This window comes from Kwoniella mangroviensis (assembly GCF_000507465.2).
Source record: "Kwoniella mangroviensis CBS 8507 chromosome 1 map unlocalized Ctg01, whole genome shotgun sequence".
NCBI lineage: Eukaryota > Fungi > Basidiomycota > Tremellomycetes > Tremellales > Cryptococcaceae > Kwoniella > Kwoniella mangrovensis.
The window spans coordinates 13,468,439-13,484,572 of NW_027062533.1; the positions used below are offsets into that span (position 1 = coordinate 13,468,439).

Sequence of the window (16,134 nt, forward strand, 5' to 3'; positions counted from 1 at the left end):
AACGGTTCAACTCGACTGAGATCGGTGGCAAATCAACCAACCTTTTAGTCACAATGTCCAGATGGAGAGATTGTCTAGAAGGACATATACTGATAGGTCTACTAGCCAGCACGATAAGCTGGGTTTTGCTGTGAGTGACAATGATCTGCCAATCGTATCGTTGGATATAAAATGTTTTGAGAAATCCAACCACGAAAAAGGTCAAGCTGATTTGTCGGGTCGGCATGAGGTAGAACCCTAGTAACCTTCTCCACACCATATATCAAGTCGATTTATTTCCTTACAGTCCCCACACCCGAATTGTATTTTGGTACTTATGGTTATTGCCCGTCGGATACATCGGGACCAGAGGATTGTGTAGGACCGCAATTGGGGTATGAGAGACCGGGAGGGGAGATTACGGAGTGGTTGACTAGGACGATGATTCTCTTCGGACTGGGTGAGCTCAGCTGTCCTCTCACTTAATCTTCTTGGATGGGTTAGTACGTGAGGGTCAACGTAGACGAGACGTAGGGATGGGGAGTACATAAAGTGATTTGACGAGAGAAGCACAATCACACGGCTAAATAGACTTCTATATGAGTAGTAAAGAATAACTTGCATCCGACGCTTTTACTATCGATAGTGATTCTTCGATTGTGGGAGTAAAGACGAAGGAGCTGATCTCTTGCATTACTCAGCCGCACTGTTCATGCTCCTAGCATGGATAACCTTGATCCTCAGCTTATTGAGAGTAGGCAAATTCATGTGGAATCCGGTGTATTTCAGGACGACAGCTGTAAGTTGGACAGAGATCTTGATGTGACGGATGAATCTGCAGATCAATCATCGAATCGCAAGGACTGTGTCAGCTCAGGCTTTACATCATGAATATGAATCGACTAAAAGAGAAGATCATACCGCTAATCATCATGGTATGCACTGATGTAGCTCCTCGGCTCGTTCATGGCCATCCTCGCTGAAAGTTTCGCTTTATCTCTATTCGTGATTGCTCGAAGAAAGTATGACGATCAAGGTATCAGAGCAAAGTACGGTGCAGCATTGTGGTTGGGTCTGGTAGGTGCGATAAGTGCTTTCTTAGGGTAAGTCATATGATATCTTACACTACCTCATCATATTTTTGTAGCATTCATTGGACCCTGTGACCATTTGACCATTTGATCGCTGACTTGTACTCTTGTTCGTGTCGTTGTTGGGGCAGCGCTGCGATTGGTGGTCCAGCTTATCAGGGGAATTATATGTATAGAGCGGATAGGAGACAGGCTTATAATGTTTGAAGGGAGGTCTGGAGGTGAATACCGAAAGTTCATGGGAGTGTTGGGTCAGCAATATGTATTTTGAACGTTGTTGGATTCATGATGACAATGACGCCAAGGATATATGTATAAATATATACATGTATATGTGATGTTTTTCTGATGATCAGTGATGTTCCATTATAAGTGGCTCAAGTCAATGAATGACGATGGTCGGAATCAACTCGTCAATCGGTTCATAGTTCGAGCTTCGGTGTACACGTGCAGTGGAATGGATAAGTGTTAGTCAAAGATGAAATGCATCTACCTTTGCGATCCATAAAAATACACAAGCAAAATCATCCAACAAAGGACTATTTACTTGATGCAAATTGAGATGTCAAAGAGTAAATCTACAAATCATGATCGTTCGAACCGATTCCCAAGGGAAGAATCGCTTAGTCGAAAAGACCGAAACCCATGTCATCATCGGATTCCTCCTTCTCCTCTTCCTTGGCGGCGGCGGGAGCGGCTTCGGCAGCGGCTGACTCGGTGGCAGCGGCGGCAGGGGCAGCAGCAGCGAAGGCTTCAGGGTTGGCAAGGTATTCCTTGATCTGTATAATTGGTAAATACAGTCAGTCAGCAAACATGTCCAAATGGCAAAATAGATCATACAATCAAAAGCAAGACTGAAAAGTGAGTGTCAGAAGGTAAAGCGATAATGTTGAGTCCATCGTCGACGTGGTCATTCGATCATCCGCGATTAAGCCAGATGGAAGAATAACCAAGTCTAGGAAATCTCCAGTGGATTGAGAAAATTACGTTACATCGTGTCAAGGTGAATGCGATGAAAAATGGGGAATGATAGAGGAGAGTTGTACAGATCATGGTACGGATCGAAAAGATCGGACTCACCTTAGCAGAACCCTCGAACTCGTAGTCGGTAGCGAGCGAGACGTTGAGGATGTTCTTGTAAGAGTTGACCAAGGAGTGCATGACGGAGGCGATGGTGGGGTAGTTGGTAGCGAGGGAGATGGCGGCGATGGTCTTGATACCAGATACGAAACCGTCGATGAGGGTCTTCTCCTCAATGTCCAAAACGGAGGAAGCGAAGACGGCACCGTTGTCGTAAACTTGAACGACGGTCAAACCGTAGGTGAAAGGAGAGATGTTCAACATGTTCAACAAGGCGGTTTCGGAAGATCCGACTTTGGTACCGGCAGCTACGACCTGAACGTCGTTGACGATTTCAATGGTACCTCTGGCGATCTTGGTGGGGATACCCAAAGCTTGGAAGAAAGAGGTCTTTCCGGGTTCCATACCGGTGTTACCGGCTGGGACGTAGACGTCGTTGGGAGCGATGGCACCGGCTCTGGCAGGAGCAGCGACCTTGTTGGCAAGGATGACTTCTCGGATTTCCTTGAGATCTTCACTGGTGAAGACGAAACCGACGTTTCCTTTGATGTAAGGCATGAGCTTTTCGAATTGAGGGAATTCAGCGAGTAATCCTCGGATGGCTCTTCGGACCATGGTGTTCTTTCCCATCAAGACGACAGCTCGTCCTCGGAGAGATTGTCGGATCATGTGGAGTTGTTGAGAAGATACATTGTCGATGTTGACGACGAAGATTGAGGCTGGGTGGGATTGAGGACATCAGCATAGATTTATTTGCAAATGAACGACAATCCCTCCTATATTTTATTTATCTGACCATCATTCGGGCATATGCCCAGCCTTTCATGACGGACCATCCTTCCATCTGGACTATGATGACCGATAACACACAGCTGAAACACCAACTCACGGTATTGCTCAATAAGAGCTCTCAACTTCTCAAAGTAGATTTCCTTGTTGGCTCGAGTAGCACCCATTTTGACTATCTATGCGATGATTTCTGGTTGGTTGGAGTTGAAGGTGATGACTAGCCTGCCAATTGATCTCTTGTGCGAGTCAGAAGGATGTTTAAAGACTAATCTGGTTGGTTATGGATGAGGAAGGAGAGAGATAGAAGGATGTATGGATGTATTGGATGGTGATGAACGATGGATTGGTGGTGAGCAGTGCCATAGTGGTAATAGTATGCAGAGTGATAATTTCGTCGAAAGGGTTCAAAAGCGGAGTTACGCGGCGATATGGACTGTACTGGTGCATGTGACCTTGATGTGGCACTTAACCCCCCACTCTGACACATGGCGTCTGTCTTAGCTCAAGGTATATATATCAAAGATATTTCAGACATTTCACTGCTAGTTACACCGTATATTCATAAACTCGATATCATAGCATACTTACCACCTCCCATCCCCCCCTTCTCCTTTGGCTCAGCAGATCAAAAGCAGGAGCTATACACCCTCGGGATGGGATGCGGTGTCCAACAAACCTCAAAACCTACGTCTTCAGGTCAATATTCCTTCCTTACTTCTCTACCTCCACTTCCTCTTCTACCTTCTCTGTACGCCGACAGACCACAGCGGCAGCGGCAGCCATCAACCAGACTACAGCAATCCAGTGTCGCCTCACTCATTCTCGCTCCACAGCCAAAGGTATCAACAAACACCCAGCGCCATCATCCTTCTACAACAGATCTATATCAACCCTTCAGCATGTCAGAGGACATGATCCACCGCACATCGATAAGCAGACGATTGCTCAGAGACGGACTAGAGAGTATCTCGGGTTCACACACCAGGATCATGTCAAGCAAGATCATCTGCCCGGTCAATCCAAGACGAGCGTCAAGGCATTCGAGAAAATCTTGCAGTCATATAGATCCAGTGGAAATGAGCCTAAAGCTGGAAGCGACAGCAAGGGAAAGCCCAGAGAAGAATATCTCAGGGGTAGGTGTGATTGCTCTCGCTGAATGTAATGTATCAGGGGTCAATGACTAATAGCTTCTTTAATTTCCTATAGAGGGATTCACCTATGATACACATATCGAGCGGGACAACGTTCCAGTGACACCGGCATCGAGGCCTTCAACATCATCCTCTCAGCTTCAGCAGCCTCCCCAGAACACCAGTCCTCAAATTTCGTCCGTACAAGAATCGTTCTCAGATATAACGCGACCTTCATCATCAGCCACGGCATCCTCACATCTATCATCATCCACTCAGAATATTGCGTCCATCACTTCTTTTCCTCCGACGATCCAACGACTTCTCTCAGCTCGTCTATTCCGATTGGCAGTATTCCATATCCTCTCAACTCCAGAATACGCGACGGATCGTTCAATCATACTGGACATAGCAGATCACCTGGAGCAGAAGGGTGCAGGTAAATTAGCAAGGCGGTTGAGGAGGGGGTGGGAGAATAGTCGGGACTTAACGGTGTCTACTAATGCCATTCCAGAAGGAAAATATACAGATGGGAGTGGCAAAAGACCTATACTGAAGCTTCGTTTGCACTCCGACCCCAGAACTAAGGACAAACCGAAAGAAATATCACCGCCCAATTACTGGCAGATCCCTATCGTACCACCTTCAAAACCTTCCTCGGACCCATTTTCCAATTCAACCAAAGAAGAACGCCTGACGGAATACTACAATGCTCATCTTGAATTTCGACTGAAGAGACCATCTCTATCGTCAACATCGTCCCAATACATCACATCTTCCCCAGTACCAAATTTGAATGACTGGCCGCTTGCCTCGACCAACCTGAGACAACTCCGTAAGTTGTTGAGCACGATCGACAAGCTAGAGAGAACGAGGGGGTTCAAACCTGATCGTAGGACTGGGAATTTGATCATTGGATGTTGGTTAAGGTCTATGATACCGTCCCTATCGCCTCATCATGGAGGAAAAGAGGTACAATATAGAGAATATAAAGATAGATATGGGAATATCAAATTTGCTAGAAAACAGTCGAGCGATAAAGGTAGTTTGGGTGTAAAGGAATTAAGAGGGCTGTTCGAGCTGTTAAGCAGGATCATCGTATCGACTCGGACTCGAAGTATCAGCATCAAACCTACGACCTCTCATGTCGAGAACATAGATACGGATCTCATTTCTACCCGATTCTCCCATTCTTCATCGCATTTATCCGATAGATCTGCAGATCCAGAGAATGTGAAGGAATACGAAGAGATTGTTCGTCCATTTGGCAAGAACATGATTAGGTCCATGAAGAATCTGGGTGATCTGAAAGGGGTGGACATGGTCAAGCAGTGGATGAAAGAACAGAGGGATGTGTTACTGAAAGATGCAGATCGGTAGGCGGAGCCGATAGAAAATGATTTGATTTCATCTGAAATCACGTAGGAAATAAGTTTAGTTTCACGATAAACCATAGCGATTCTTCGATTCTTCTCTCGCTCAATTAGCATTAGAAAGGAATTGTGATATTGGTGTTTGCTCAGCATATAGCATTGTGTTCATCGATGACAGGCATAGTGTACATATCATATGTATGAATATTGCATTTGCATTGACATATCGACCCATCCTCATGCTTGAATGTTTGATATAAACTCGAGCTTGCTAATACAAATAACCAAGAGTTGCAAGTGAACTATATATGTAACCTGAGTGACCCTCTCTACCTTTTCCACTTCATTCCAGATGACCTTGAAGATCTTCCTTCCCTTATCCCTTACAGTTGATACTTGAATCCGGTTTCAATTTGTAAACTCGTTGGACCATGTTTACCCATATCCTCACATCTTTCGATCTTCCTATTTTGATTTCTCAAATACCTATACGTAAAAGCAGCCATGAAGATCGCACCGACAGCAGCGGCCAGGTCTACCGCAAATGCAGTGACGTATCTAGGTGAGTCATAGTAGAGGTACGAAGTCCAGATATTGGGTGTGTTACACAAGGCATTGATGAGAGCGTAGACGATGGCTCGTTTGATAGCTGGTCCAGTCATTGATGAACTGATCCATGATAAGATGACGGTCGAAGCGGAGTAGAAACCGGAAGGTAGTAGACACATCGCTACGTATCGTGCTGCAGTGTCTGTGGTTGACACAGCTATGATATTACCGATCACGACGAAGCATATGGGAATGATGACGTGAAGGGTACGTTCGTTCTTCTTGTCAGAGTGCCAACCGTTGATGACGATCACGAAACAGCAGATGAGGTAGGGTGGGCAAGTGATGGCGAGAGTGATAGTTCGGTTGAAACCTAGACCGTTGACTACGACGGGGAAGAAGTTGGTAACTGATGCAGCGATCTGAATGACAAATTTGACATAAGTGAGTGAAATTGCAGCTTGTTTCTTCGAACTGACGACAGAACTCACGAAATCCAATTGTAAGACCGCACAGAGTAACCAAGTCTTGGGATCAGTTACGGCCATCTTGAAAGCTGCTCCCACTGTGACTTCATCTGCGGCGTCCTTTGAGGATCTGTCCATCTGTAATCTGTACACCAGCCTATCTCTCTCTTGAGGTGTGACCCATCGTACTGTCTCGGGTGTGTTGGGTATGAACGTAGCGAATATAGCCGCGGATCCTACTGTCATTACTCCCTCTACGATGAACAGCCATTATTCTTGATAACCAACATCAGTCAAACCCGACTGATTAAGCGAAAATATACATGAATAAAGAACCGTACTCACCCTCCAACCTTCAATCCCATGAGCACCATCAAGCTCTAATATAGCCAAGGCAAACAGTCCACCAAGGGCATTACCAAGTTGACTACCGGCATAGAAGAGGGCAGATCGAAAAGCCATTTGCGATTTGGTGTAAAAGCATGAAACCAGGAAGATGGCTCCAGGCAGGAAAGCAGCTTCTGCGAAACTATCAGAAGGTAAAACGTCAATCAGCATTGATCGATGACCTTATCATGAAAATTTATGACACGAATTGGAAGGTTTGTACTCACCTTAAGATGGTTCTGCAGACGGCTAAACCAGCGAACGAGTGAACAGCACCGGTAGAAGCTGAGATAGCACCCCAGATACCACACATGACACAGATATCTACGTCATATGGGTCCAATCAGTATATTCATACATGTATACTTGAGGAGGTCTGGAAAACACTCACATATACCGGGGTAGGATATTTTGGCGATCAACATATTCGATGGGATCTGCAACGAGACGTATCCAGCGAACAAAACAGCTACAGCCGTGTTGTACTGAGAGGTTGTCATATTGAGATCATCGGTTATGCCTGCTATTTTCGCTGAACTTATATTTTGTCTATCGAGGTAGTTCCTACAAGCGGACATCCATACAAATCATGTCAGCAAATCATATAAACAATCACATCGGCGTGAACGCGAAATACAGAACCATCATATCGCTGTCACGGTAAATTGTGATGACTTACAAAATATACAAAGCCATCAAAACAGGCATCATCAAAATATCAATCTTCTTTGTGATCTTCTTATCCAAAACCTGCAATTCTTCGAAAGATAAGTCCTTGATGGAATCGGGACATTTAACAGCCAAATGTCGATCAACTTCATCGTGAGGTTTGAGCGGTTCTTCATGATCGGGGTCAATCACCTCGAATTGCTGGGTATCAGGCTTGAGGTCTTTGGCTGTTGGGTCGTAGTTTTCTGTTGCGGATGACATTTCGAAATGCACTGAGAGATAAGGCCAGTGGATTTGTACAATGACCGGAATCTCACCGATCGGATTACAGCGATGAACAAAAATAACAGAGTCCAAAGCAAAGTCAATAAGGACAAAGTGGAAGAGAAGAAAAGATATAGTGTATCGACCTCTTAACTCTTCCAATCTATATATGTAGATATGCGTTTGGATCAATTACGAGTATTCCCCCTCGCCATCTCCAGGTAAATAGCGGGGTTTCTCATCCAACTTATCCTCTTCGTTTTAATTAATCGTTATCTCACCACACCCCTTCTCCGCTATCCCCACTCTTCGCTCTTGGTTCCCCCACTTTCACCCATAAGGAGCCAGGTGCACACCCAGAAAAAAACAAAAAATAGGGCAACGTACCCCTATGTTTCGGGGCATGTTACCGGCGGTTCCGATAACTGCTCTTTTGAATTGTCCTTCCCCATTTTCCAAGCTAGGGTTATATGTTGCCGCAACCCTAATGACGTATGGATCCTCCCACCGTAGCTTTGATGGACAAGGCATGATTGGTTCAAATTACCTTTTGCCGCAGATGTGTAAACATGTTCCCCTGTTCCCTTAGCTCTTTCCTGCTGAGTCAATCTAAGCACATTTGTCTTTTAGAGCGATTCACTTCTCCGAAGTACTTCCAGACAGTAACGGCTTGGATCGGTATATAACGGGTCTGGGATGTGGAATGGGGTAATTTTACCCAATTGAAATATAAGATCACCGATTACTCACTTGCCTTCACCTATTAGGCAGAAGTAAGCGAGGTAGATGGTGAACCGTGTCTGCTTTTAGTACTGTAAACACTTCACTTCGGTTTACCAGTAGTCGTACCCAACATCGTATCTATGCATCCGAAGTGAATAGCCGAGTCTGTCAATGTTGTTCTAACCATCCGGTATCCCACTTTATGTACGGTATGGTATCATAAATCCCAAAATAACCGTATGTACAAAATGAGTCAGAATAATGTTAATTTCTATATCACAACCGATACCGCTAGATCACAAGACCTACTATATCACTGCGAGCTACAACTTAGCTCTATTAGATGAAGAGCTTTTGAGATATCCAACAGCGAGGTCAGATACTTTTACAGCTAGACCCATTGAATTCTGGAATCTATTTGTTGATCACACAATCAAGTCAGAAACGACAAGTCAGCTCATATCCTACATCCTGTATGTATGTATAGATCATAGGAAGGGCTGAGATGTAAATCACTTACCCAGCACCGCCCACACCATAAGCATGAACGACCGCAACTTTCCTTCCCATATCATCATTTACCGTCGTTGGATTGATAGAGGTAAAACCTTTTTTACCAATCTGTCGATGTTCCAATTCGACTCTTGCTCCACCTTCTCTAGCAGGTCTTAATCCGACATTATGAGCTATCACTTCGATATCCCTCCATGATCGTCCGTTGGGTCCAGCTAGTTTCGGACAGAGGTTATAACAGTCTTTCAAGATTCGTTCGGCCTCCTTGAGATCTGCGCAGGTAGACCAGTCGCCCACCCTGTAATGACCGCCTAGGACAACATGGCCTTCCGGTCCGGGACGGGGGATGATATACGCTGCTTGGGGTGGTGCTTCTGCGGGTGAAGATAACACCGCAGGTACATCAGCATGATCCTCGTAGTACATGGCGCGAATGGAAGACAATGTAGCAAATGAAGTAACGGGGATCTAAGTGGTAGTGATTACGACCAATCATCAATCTCGAGAAAATATTACACCACTCACTAGCAGTCTCATCACCATCTTGATCCTTACCGGCAAAGAACCCTTCGACGTGGAATATCTGTTCTTTGACCCATGGAGCTTTGACCAACACCGTCTGACCTCGTGCAGGATACACTTTATCATCTTCCACCCCGATCAATGACCTTGCTCCTAGACCTGTGGCATTGATGACCAAGTTTACTTTACCGGTGGAAGGGAGGTTGTAGGCCTCGTCAAGAGATGAAAGTCGATGTCGGATAAGAGGTACACCCAGTGAACGAAGTTTGTCACCTAGATATCGGGTGTAATTCGGTGCGTGCAAACACCACGTTTTGAAATTGGTTGCATAGGGTTTACCACCCGGTAGAGGGTTCGAGGGAGTGGCTTCGAGGTCTCTATACTGTTACATATAATGCAAAGTCAGTATCAGCATTGAACTAAGGTCAAAAAGACACATTACTGACTCACGTCAGTTACCAAATCCTTGTACCACGGTTTCTCTTCCTCCTTCTTCTTTCCACTGTACACATCCCACACTGGTATCTTCTCACAGAGATCAGGTCTTTCCTTGGCTACTTTCTCCAACCCTTTATAAGTGATCTCATCCCATTCTGACGCTGGATCCGATCGACCGTTGGCAAACGAATACCAATTGCACCCTGCCCATGGACTAGCGAAACCTATACTGTTGGAATCGTCCGCTATGTCCCTTGCTGCTACGGCTACTTTGATTCCTCGATCATGAAGTTCGAGAGCGATGGATAGTCCGACGACTGGAAAATGACGCAAAGCAACGAGAGATTAGCCAAATGATACAGGTCAGAGAATGACTGCTTGACTCACCTCCTGATCCGATGACTACAGCGTCGTACATTGTTGCTATTGTCGAAGTTGTGTGGATTCAGTTCTGAGTCTGAGGTTGGGGATATGGAAGATTCGAGGGAAGGGAGGAGGGGGCTAGGAGGTGGGTGATGTAGACTGGAAGTACCGGGTACTCGTACTCTTCACTCGATGTTATCTCTCTCTCTATCTCTACGAGTATCTGTAACTTACTGGATGGTAACATGTTGATTGCATTGATGTTTAATAGACCGAGTCACAGTCGGATATCCCGGTAACTTGGACATCCAACAGTATCATGACGTGGACATAAACACATGCGAGTAACCCTTTAATTTCTTCCCCTCAGTCAGGGAATCGAACCTCGTGCACAAGCTAAAAAGGGATACTCGTAAGGGTCTGTCGTGTGGTTACGTAACTGCGGTTCTCAATTAATTGTGGAAAAAAGTGACCGATGTTCAACCGGTTCTCGTTCTCGTGTCGCCCTCTCCTCCCCTCCTCCCCTCCTCCCCCCCCGCTCTTCTCTTCTTGCCATGGGTGTTTTCTAGATCGGTCTATTTCCTTTTATATCACCAGAGTAGATAACCATGCACAGACCCCACTCACACCAGTACGACCACGACCATAACCGTCATATAGCAGCCGATATGACAAGTAAGAGACCGTACCCGAATCAAGATCAGGATCATCAGCAACAAGAACAACAACAACAGCAACAGCAACAGCAGGATCATCAGAATGACGAAGACAACGATACCCCTAAGAGGAGATTGGGTAAAGTGGATAGAGGCAGAGAAGCGTGTAACGAGTGCAGAAGGCACAAGGTTAATCGATCACTGGTACTGTCTATCCATGCGAATGTCACTCGCTGAAACCAGTATAGATCCGATGTCATCCACATCCCGATGATCCCCAGCATCTCTTCCCTTGTTCAAGATGCGAGAGGATGAACCTCAGTTGTGAATTTGCAAAACATAATAGAGGTAGGAAGAGGAAGAGACCGTGAGTGTATTTCAGTGACACCGCACAATTCGGCGAATCTTGCTGATTATCTGCTTTCCATGATAGACTACCTTTACTTGCCGGTACAACAGTTTCTGAAGATCAGCCTAATTCCATCCCTGCACAATCCTCTTCCTCTATCACTCTACCTAACTCAAATCCCAAGTCGAAATTACCCAAACAAGTGGACAATCATCCTCATTCATTTGGCGATCCTCGATTCCCATTCATCTCCAATGAACCCGATACGCACTCTCACTCGCGATCAAGCCATCACGCAAGGATAGAAGATGATTTCCGACCTTCAAAGGGTATCATGTCATTGAGGCATATGGTCGGAGAGGAGAGCTCCGAGGATGTATCAAGCGATGAGGGTGATGATGGTGTAGATCAAGCTGCGGACAACTCTGCCAGACTCGGTGATCCGACGGGTAAGAAGAGTTCAAATAAAGGTAAAACGCCAACAAGAGGTCCGGAATTGGTAGATGATCCGATAAGAGCTGGGTTTGTGGATGAGGTTGAGGCGAGAGCTTTGTTCCATCTGTGAGTGGAAGATCGCCTTCTGTCGTCAGTTTGGCAAATTACTCCGGGGTAAGATACTGATTATGCTGCTTCCTTATTCAGTTTCATGACTCATCACAATGGACCGTTGCCAATGCTCGATCCAGCTGTACACACTCACGACGTCGTGAGAGAGCAGTCACCATTTTTATATACCGCAATCTGTGAGTCCAATCATCCACCTTCCTACATCTATCCCCATGCTTACACATTCTTATCTCGGACCCCAGTGTGCGTAACCTCCCGGTATCTCTCATCGTTATCCCCTAATACAACGGATGGACCCAACATGTCACCCGAATCAGCTCAATCGGTACATCAGCAGATTCTGGTCCTCGCAAGGGATCACATGACTTGGACTTTCGCAGAGGCTATCACAAGCATCGACGTCATCAGAGCTATGGTGATTCTGACAATCAACAAGGAGCCTGACGATGATAAAGCGGGTTTTCACATGAACCGGGTAGGTGCTTCATTGATATTAAATGGTAGTCTCTTGCTGAGTAAGGTCATCTGTATCCGCTGAGGCTGATTACTTGTGATCGTTATAGGCTATCCTTGCTGGAAGAGAGTTGGATCTGGGAAGAATACCGTCCGTAAATGAGATGAGTCGAATGAATGAGGAGGATCATAGAAGAGTACGGATGAAGCAGAGAGTCTGGTGAGTAAAAGTTTCCGCATGGGGAATGCAAGATTGATCCGGATATAACCCAATTTGCTCAGGTTATGTCTCTTCATCGCCAATTCCATCTTCAACATGCAATTTCAACAACCCATGTTGATATCGCAATCGGATCCCTTGGTGGCCACTGCGTGAGTCCTTTATATCTTCGTTATCTCTGATCGTTGCTGATGAGGTCTTTTGAATTATTGCAGGCATCACTGGTTGAAAAGGGCAAGACCGGACACCGTCCTCAGAGACACTCAGTTGGTATGCTCCGTAGAACTCCGTCGAAAATTCCTGAAATATCGCGATCTCCTCGTTGGTTGCATACCGAACGAACCTACTTATGCGAGTGCTTTATCGCTCAGTATGTTGACGAGGACGATGAATCAGGATTGGGATATAAGCTGTGAGGCTTGGATCAGGGATATCATCGATGGTGAGCATTGTAATCCTGGTTTGCATGTGACAAATTGCTGACATGCCTCTGTGGTAGTTGGCGGTACATCGAACAATATTAACAAACCACGAGTCTGGACTGCAGCCCTTCGACTCAACTTGAATCTCCTCATCGTCAATCAGACGCTTCGCCTTCTGCCACAGGATCAGATCGATGTCGGTTTACCTTCGTCCATACCTGCGTTCAACCATTGCTTGAACGCCGCGACGACTGTCTTGTTGAGGATGGAAACGCTGGACAAGACGCAATTGACTTTTGCTTCCGACACGTTCCTGCATTTTGCGTTGTACGCTGCGACTTTGCTCTCCACCGTGAGTTATTATTTGCCAGTATTATAATATCACCCAACAACATCAAATGATAACAAGGGCTAATTCACATCTTCTTGCAGCTCTGTCGAGGTCAACATCCATACAAGTTCGAAGCTCCGGAGATTGAGCACTGTCGACGACTCATCACCAAAGTAGCTGATGCTCTGGATGCCGCTTCTGCCTATCCGTCCGATTCACCCACTTTACACGCATGGTATCTTCGTCGATTATGCCAATTACTCCCTCCGCCGACTACTACCCCTATTCCATCTGGACCACCACTATCAGTCTCATCTTCCGATGCCCCTTTGCCACCCCTCACCAATGCCCCTACCTACAATCCGATCATAGACCCGCTCTTGCAGAATGTCACTACCACCATGCCGGTTGATCCTGCCCTCACGACGGTGATCGGCAATGAACTTGATTTCTTCCTTGGTGATTTCCCTTGGGTAGGATTGGGTCTAGACGCTACGATAGGTACGAACAATAACCAACTCGGTCAAAATCAGAATCAGGGCAATACGTGGGACAACGGCACCACGAGTAACAACAATGATCTGATAGGGATGTTCGGCAATGCTCATGCGCATACTCTAGCGAATGGATACGGAGGAGCGAATCAGATGGGATTGACACACAACAACCGACCAGGTCCAGCTCACGGTGGGAACTTGAATACATATCCTAACACGCATCATCCGATGCCCCTCGAGATGCCTTATGATAGCGGTGGAGGAATGGGCGGTCATACGGGAATGGGAATGGGCATGGGCGCAGGTGGAATGGCTTTTAGTCATGTTGTCTGATTGTTTATATACCGGTGATCAGGTCGGTATCGAATGGAATGGGGGAGAGGAGATCTAGATGGGAAAGGAACCTCCGATATGTGACCGTTGTATAGACGATCTCTCACGTTTGGAATTATGCTACGATCTGTATCCTTTCCCTGTACCCTCGTAGCGATGAGAAGATTTGCATATGGGAGTCTCGTGTCCTGGACCAAGGAAATGACGGGATGTGATTAAACTGACCCTGATCATTTGCTCTTCGGTGTATCATACACTCCTCTAGCTTCGTAATCATCCAAGACTGCCTGTCTACCATTTCTTACATCTCTATCGGCGGTCATTCGCCAGATTGGGAAGCCGTACTATTGAGGCAAAGCCAATCAAATTAGCTTATATAACTCAATCAAAACAGTCTCTCCACACAACGACTGATGTGAAAATATCGAAGAGGACTCACAGAGCTGATGATGAGGTAAAAGAGATCCGCAAAGAAGTTGTTTCCTGGAACACCACCGTCGGATCGCAATCGTGCGAAATCAGCCACGATATTATCCGTAATCGAGTAGTAGCCTTTTCTCAGACCTAAGGGACAAGATGTCGATGTCAGCTATCCTTGGCAATGGAGAGGGCGGTGACAGAGAGATCATTTATCGTGCACTTCCGGCCTATTGAGCTATTGCATCGACAAAAGGCATGTTCACTCTCACTCACCTCGCTCTAATGCCTTGGCAGACTCGGCAGGCTGAATAGCAGTGTCATTCTCCTCAATCTTGAACGTGATAGCAGGTTTTTCAGCATTCTCAGCATCATGTCCTGGACCCGCTATACCGCACGGCATGAAGATGTGAATCTTGATACCGTGTATGAGCATTTCCGAACGAAGAGAGTCGGACAAGCCTGCACGTGAAGGCATACGACGATATATCAGCATTGACAGTCGGCAGTTAGATTGGACTAGCAGTACGTGGACGCTCACCCCTCAAAGCGTATTTCCCGGGTGAATAGTTGGTGTATCCTGCAAACGATGTATATCCCAAGAATGATGATACAAATACTATCCTGCCCGTTCGACGTTGTCGGATCATCGTCTTGACGGCGGCCTAAAGTGATCACACAACATCAATTACCCGATATGTAGCAGACGGATCGAGCAGATACCATTGGGAGTGTTAAAAAAGATTAAGAAAGTCATGAACTACTTGAGTTATGCATGTGAATGATGAGCACTCACTTGAGCAGTATAAGCAGATACCCAATAGACACCATCAAAACCCTATTGACGTGTATCAGCGGATGAGACAGGACAGCAACGTAATCCAGAACGTACAGCTTTGAATTCCTCCAGCGAACTGTCCATCATATATTTAGGTCTAGAGAAACCAGCACACAAGTACAGATAATCTGGACATTTCCCATCGAATGGTTCGGATGCTTTTACCAAAGCTTCTTGAGATGATTTGGCATCTGTCAAGTCGGCTGAGAGGAATTGAATGATCTGGTGAGGTTGAGCGATGGCCTGGTGTGAGAGGTTCAGCAACAACTCTTCGAGTAAGTGATTGGACTAGATTATGACAATGACAGAGAGAGAGAGCCGTGGTGATATGTTCCAAGCAACAGTCAATCCGACTCACCTTGAGGTCAGCCAATGTCTTCTCCCCCTTGACCACATCTCTCGCTACCACCGTGACATGAGCACCTTGTCTGACCAAGCTCTCGGCCAGAGCTTTACCTAGACCTTGAGTACCTCCAGTGACATAGCAGTGCTATGGGCGATCAGCCGTAAGAGAAAAGTTCAGCTTCCCACCCCTGAATCATGATTGTTTGAAACTTACCCTTCCTTTTGGCTGATAATCTGACCTAGTGAACCAACCCATTCCAAATACGATATAACCTGATAAAACGGCCAAGATTGAGTGTATCAAGAGTGTATGAGCGTGGTATATATCTGTGAGTGCAGATACGAGCTGATCAGTACTCATGATAATCG

General features: G+C 45.9%; 7 protein-coding genes across 7 annotated transcripts; 3 read left to right on the forward strand and 4 right to left on the reverse strand.

Annotated features, from left to right (window-relative positions):
* Positions 1-53: 53 nt before the first annotated feature.
* I203_105077 (uncharacterized protein) lies at positions 54-1,277 on the forward strand (the record flags this gene model as incomplete). The annotated part of the gene is made up of 5 exons (XM_065517681.1): positions 54-130; positions 234-439; positions 681-778; positions 931-1,082; positions 1,202-1,277. The coding sequence occupies 5 exons, from the start codon at positions 54-56 to the stop codon at positions 1,275-1,277; spliced, it is 609 nt and encodes a 202-aa protein (XP_065374499.1).
* Positions 1,278-1,693: 416 nt separating this feature from the next.
* On the reverse strand, positions 1,694-3,106 carry I203_105078 (60S ribosomal protein uL10; the record flags this gene model as incomplete). Its single annotated transcript, XM_019151707.1, has 3 exons — positions 1,694-1,849; positions 2,151-2,869; positions 3,040-3,106. The coding sequence occupies 3 exons, from the start codon at positions 3,104-3,106 to the stop codon at positions 1,694-1,696; spliced, it is 942 nt and encodes a 313-aa protein (XP_018998979.1).
* Positions 3,107-3,928: 822 nt separating this feature from the next.
* On the forward strand, positions 3,929-5,449 carry I203_105079 (uncharacterized protein; the record flags this gene model as incomplete). The annotated part of the gene is made up of 2 exons (XM_019151708.1): positions 3,929-4,076; positions 4,146-5,449. The coding sequence occupies 2 exons, from the start codon at positions 3,929-3,931 to the stop codon at positions 5,447-5,449; spliced, it is 1,452 nt and encodes a 483-aa protein (XP_018998980.1).
* A 376-nt stretch (positions 5,450-5,825) lies between these two features.
* On the reverse strand, positions 5,826-7,775 carry I203_105080 (uncharacterized protein; the record flags this gene model as incomplete). Its single annotated transcript, XM_065517682.1, has 6 exons — positions 5,826-6,413; positions 6,483-6,710; positions 6,804-6,987; positions 7,073-7,169; positions 7,237-7,409; positions 7,525-7,775. 6 exons carry the CDS (start codon positions 7,773-7,775, stop codon positions 5,826-5,828), a joined length of 1,521 nt encoding a protein of 506 aa, XP_065374500.1.
* Positions 7,776-8,824: 1,049 nt separating this feature from the next.
* On the reverse strand, positions 8,825-10,392 carry I203_105081 (uncharacterized protein; the record flags this gene model as incomplete). The annotated part of the gene is made up of 5 exons (XM_019151710.1): positions 8,825-8,915; positions 9,022-9,388; positions 9,540-9,918; positions 9,987-10,291; positions 10,362-10,392. The coding sequence occupies 5 exons, from the start codon at positions 10,390-10,392 to the stop codon at positions 8,825-8,827; spliced, it is 1,173 nt and encodes a 390-aa protein (XP_018998982.1).
* A 613-nt stretch (positions 10,393-11,005) lies between these two features.
* On the forward strand, positions 11,006-14,165 carry I203_105082 (uncharacterized protein; the record flags this gene model as incomplete). The annotated part of the gene is made up of 10 exons (XM_019151711.1): positions 11,006-11,182; positions 11,242-11,360; positions 11,427-11,903; positions 11,985-12,085; positions 12,152-12,384; positions 12,473-12,582; positions 12,645-12,734; positions 12,798-13,024; positions 13,082-13,356; positions 13,437-14,165. The coding sequence occupies 10 exons, from the start codon at positions 11,006-11,008 to the stop codon at positions 14,163-14,165; spliced, it is 2,538 nt and encodes an 845-aa protein (XP_018998983.1).
* Positions 14,166-14,395: 230 nt separating this feature from the next.
* Positions 14,396-16,126, reverse strand: I203_105083 (uncharacterized protein; the record flags this gene model as incomplete). The annotated part of the gene is made up of 8 exons (XM_019151712.1): positions 14,396-14,509; positions 14,605-14,729; positions 14,859-15,044; positions 15,124-15,247; positions 15,379-15,420; positions 15,475-15,663; positions 15,779-15,910; positions 15,980-16,126. The coding sequence occupies 8 exons, from the start codon at positions 16,124-16,126 to the stop codon at positions 14,396-14,398; spliced, it is 1,059 nt and encodes a 352-aa protein (XP_018998984.1).
* Positions 16,127-16,134: the final 8 nt, after the last annotated feature.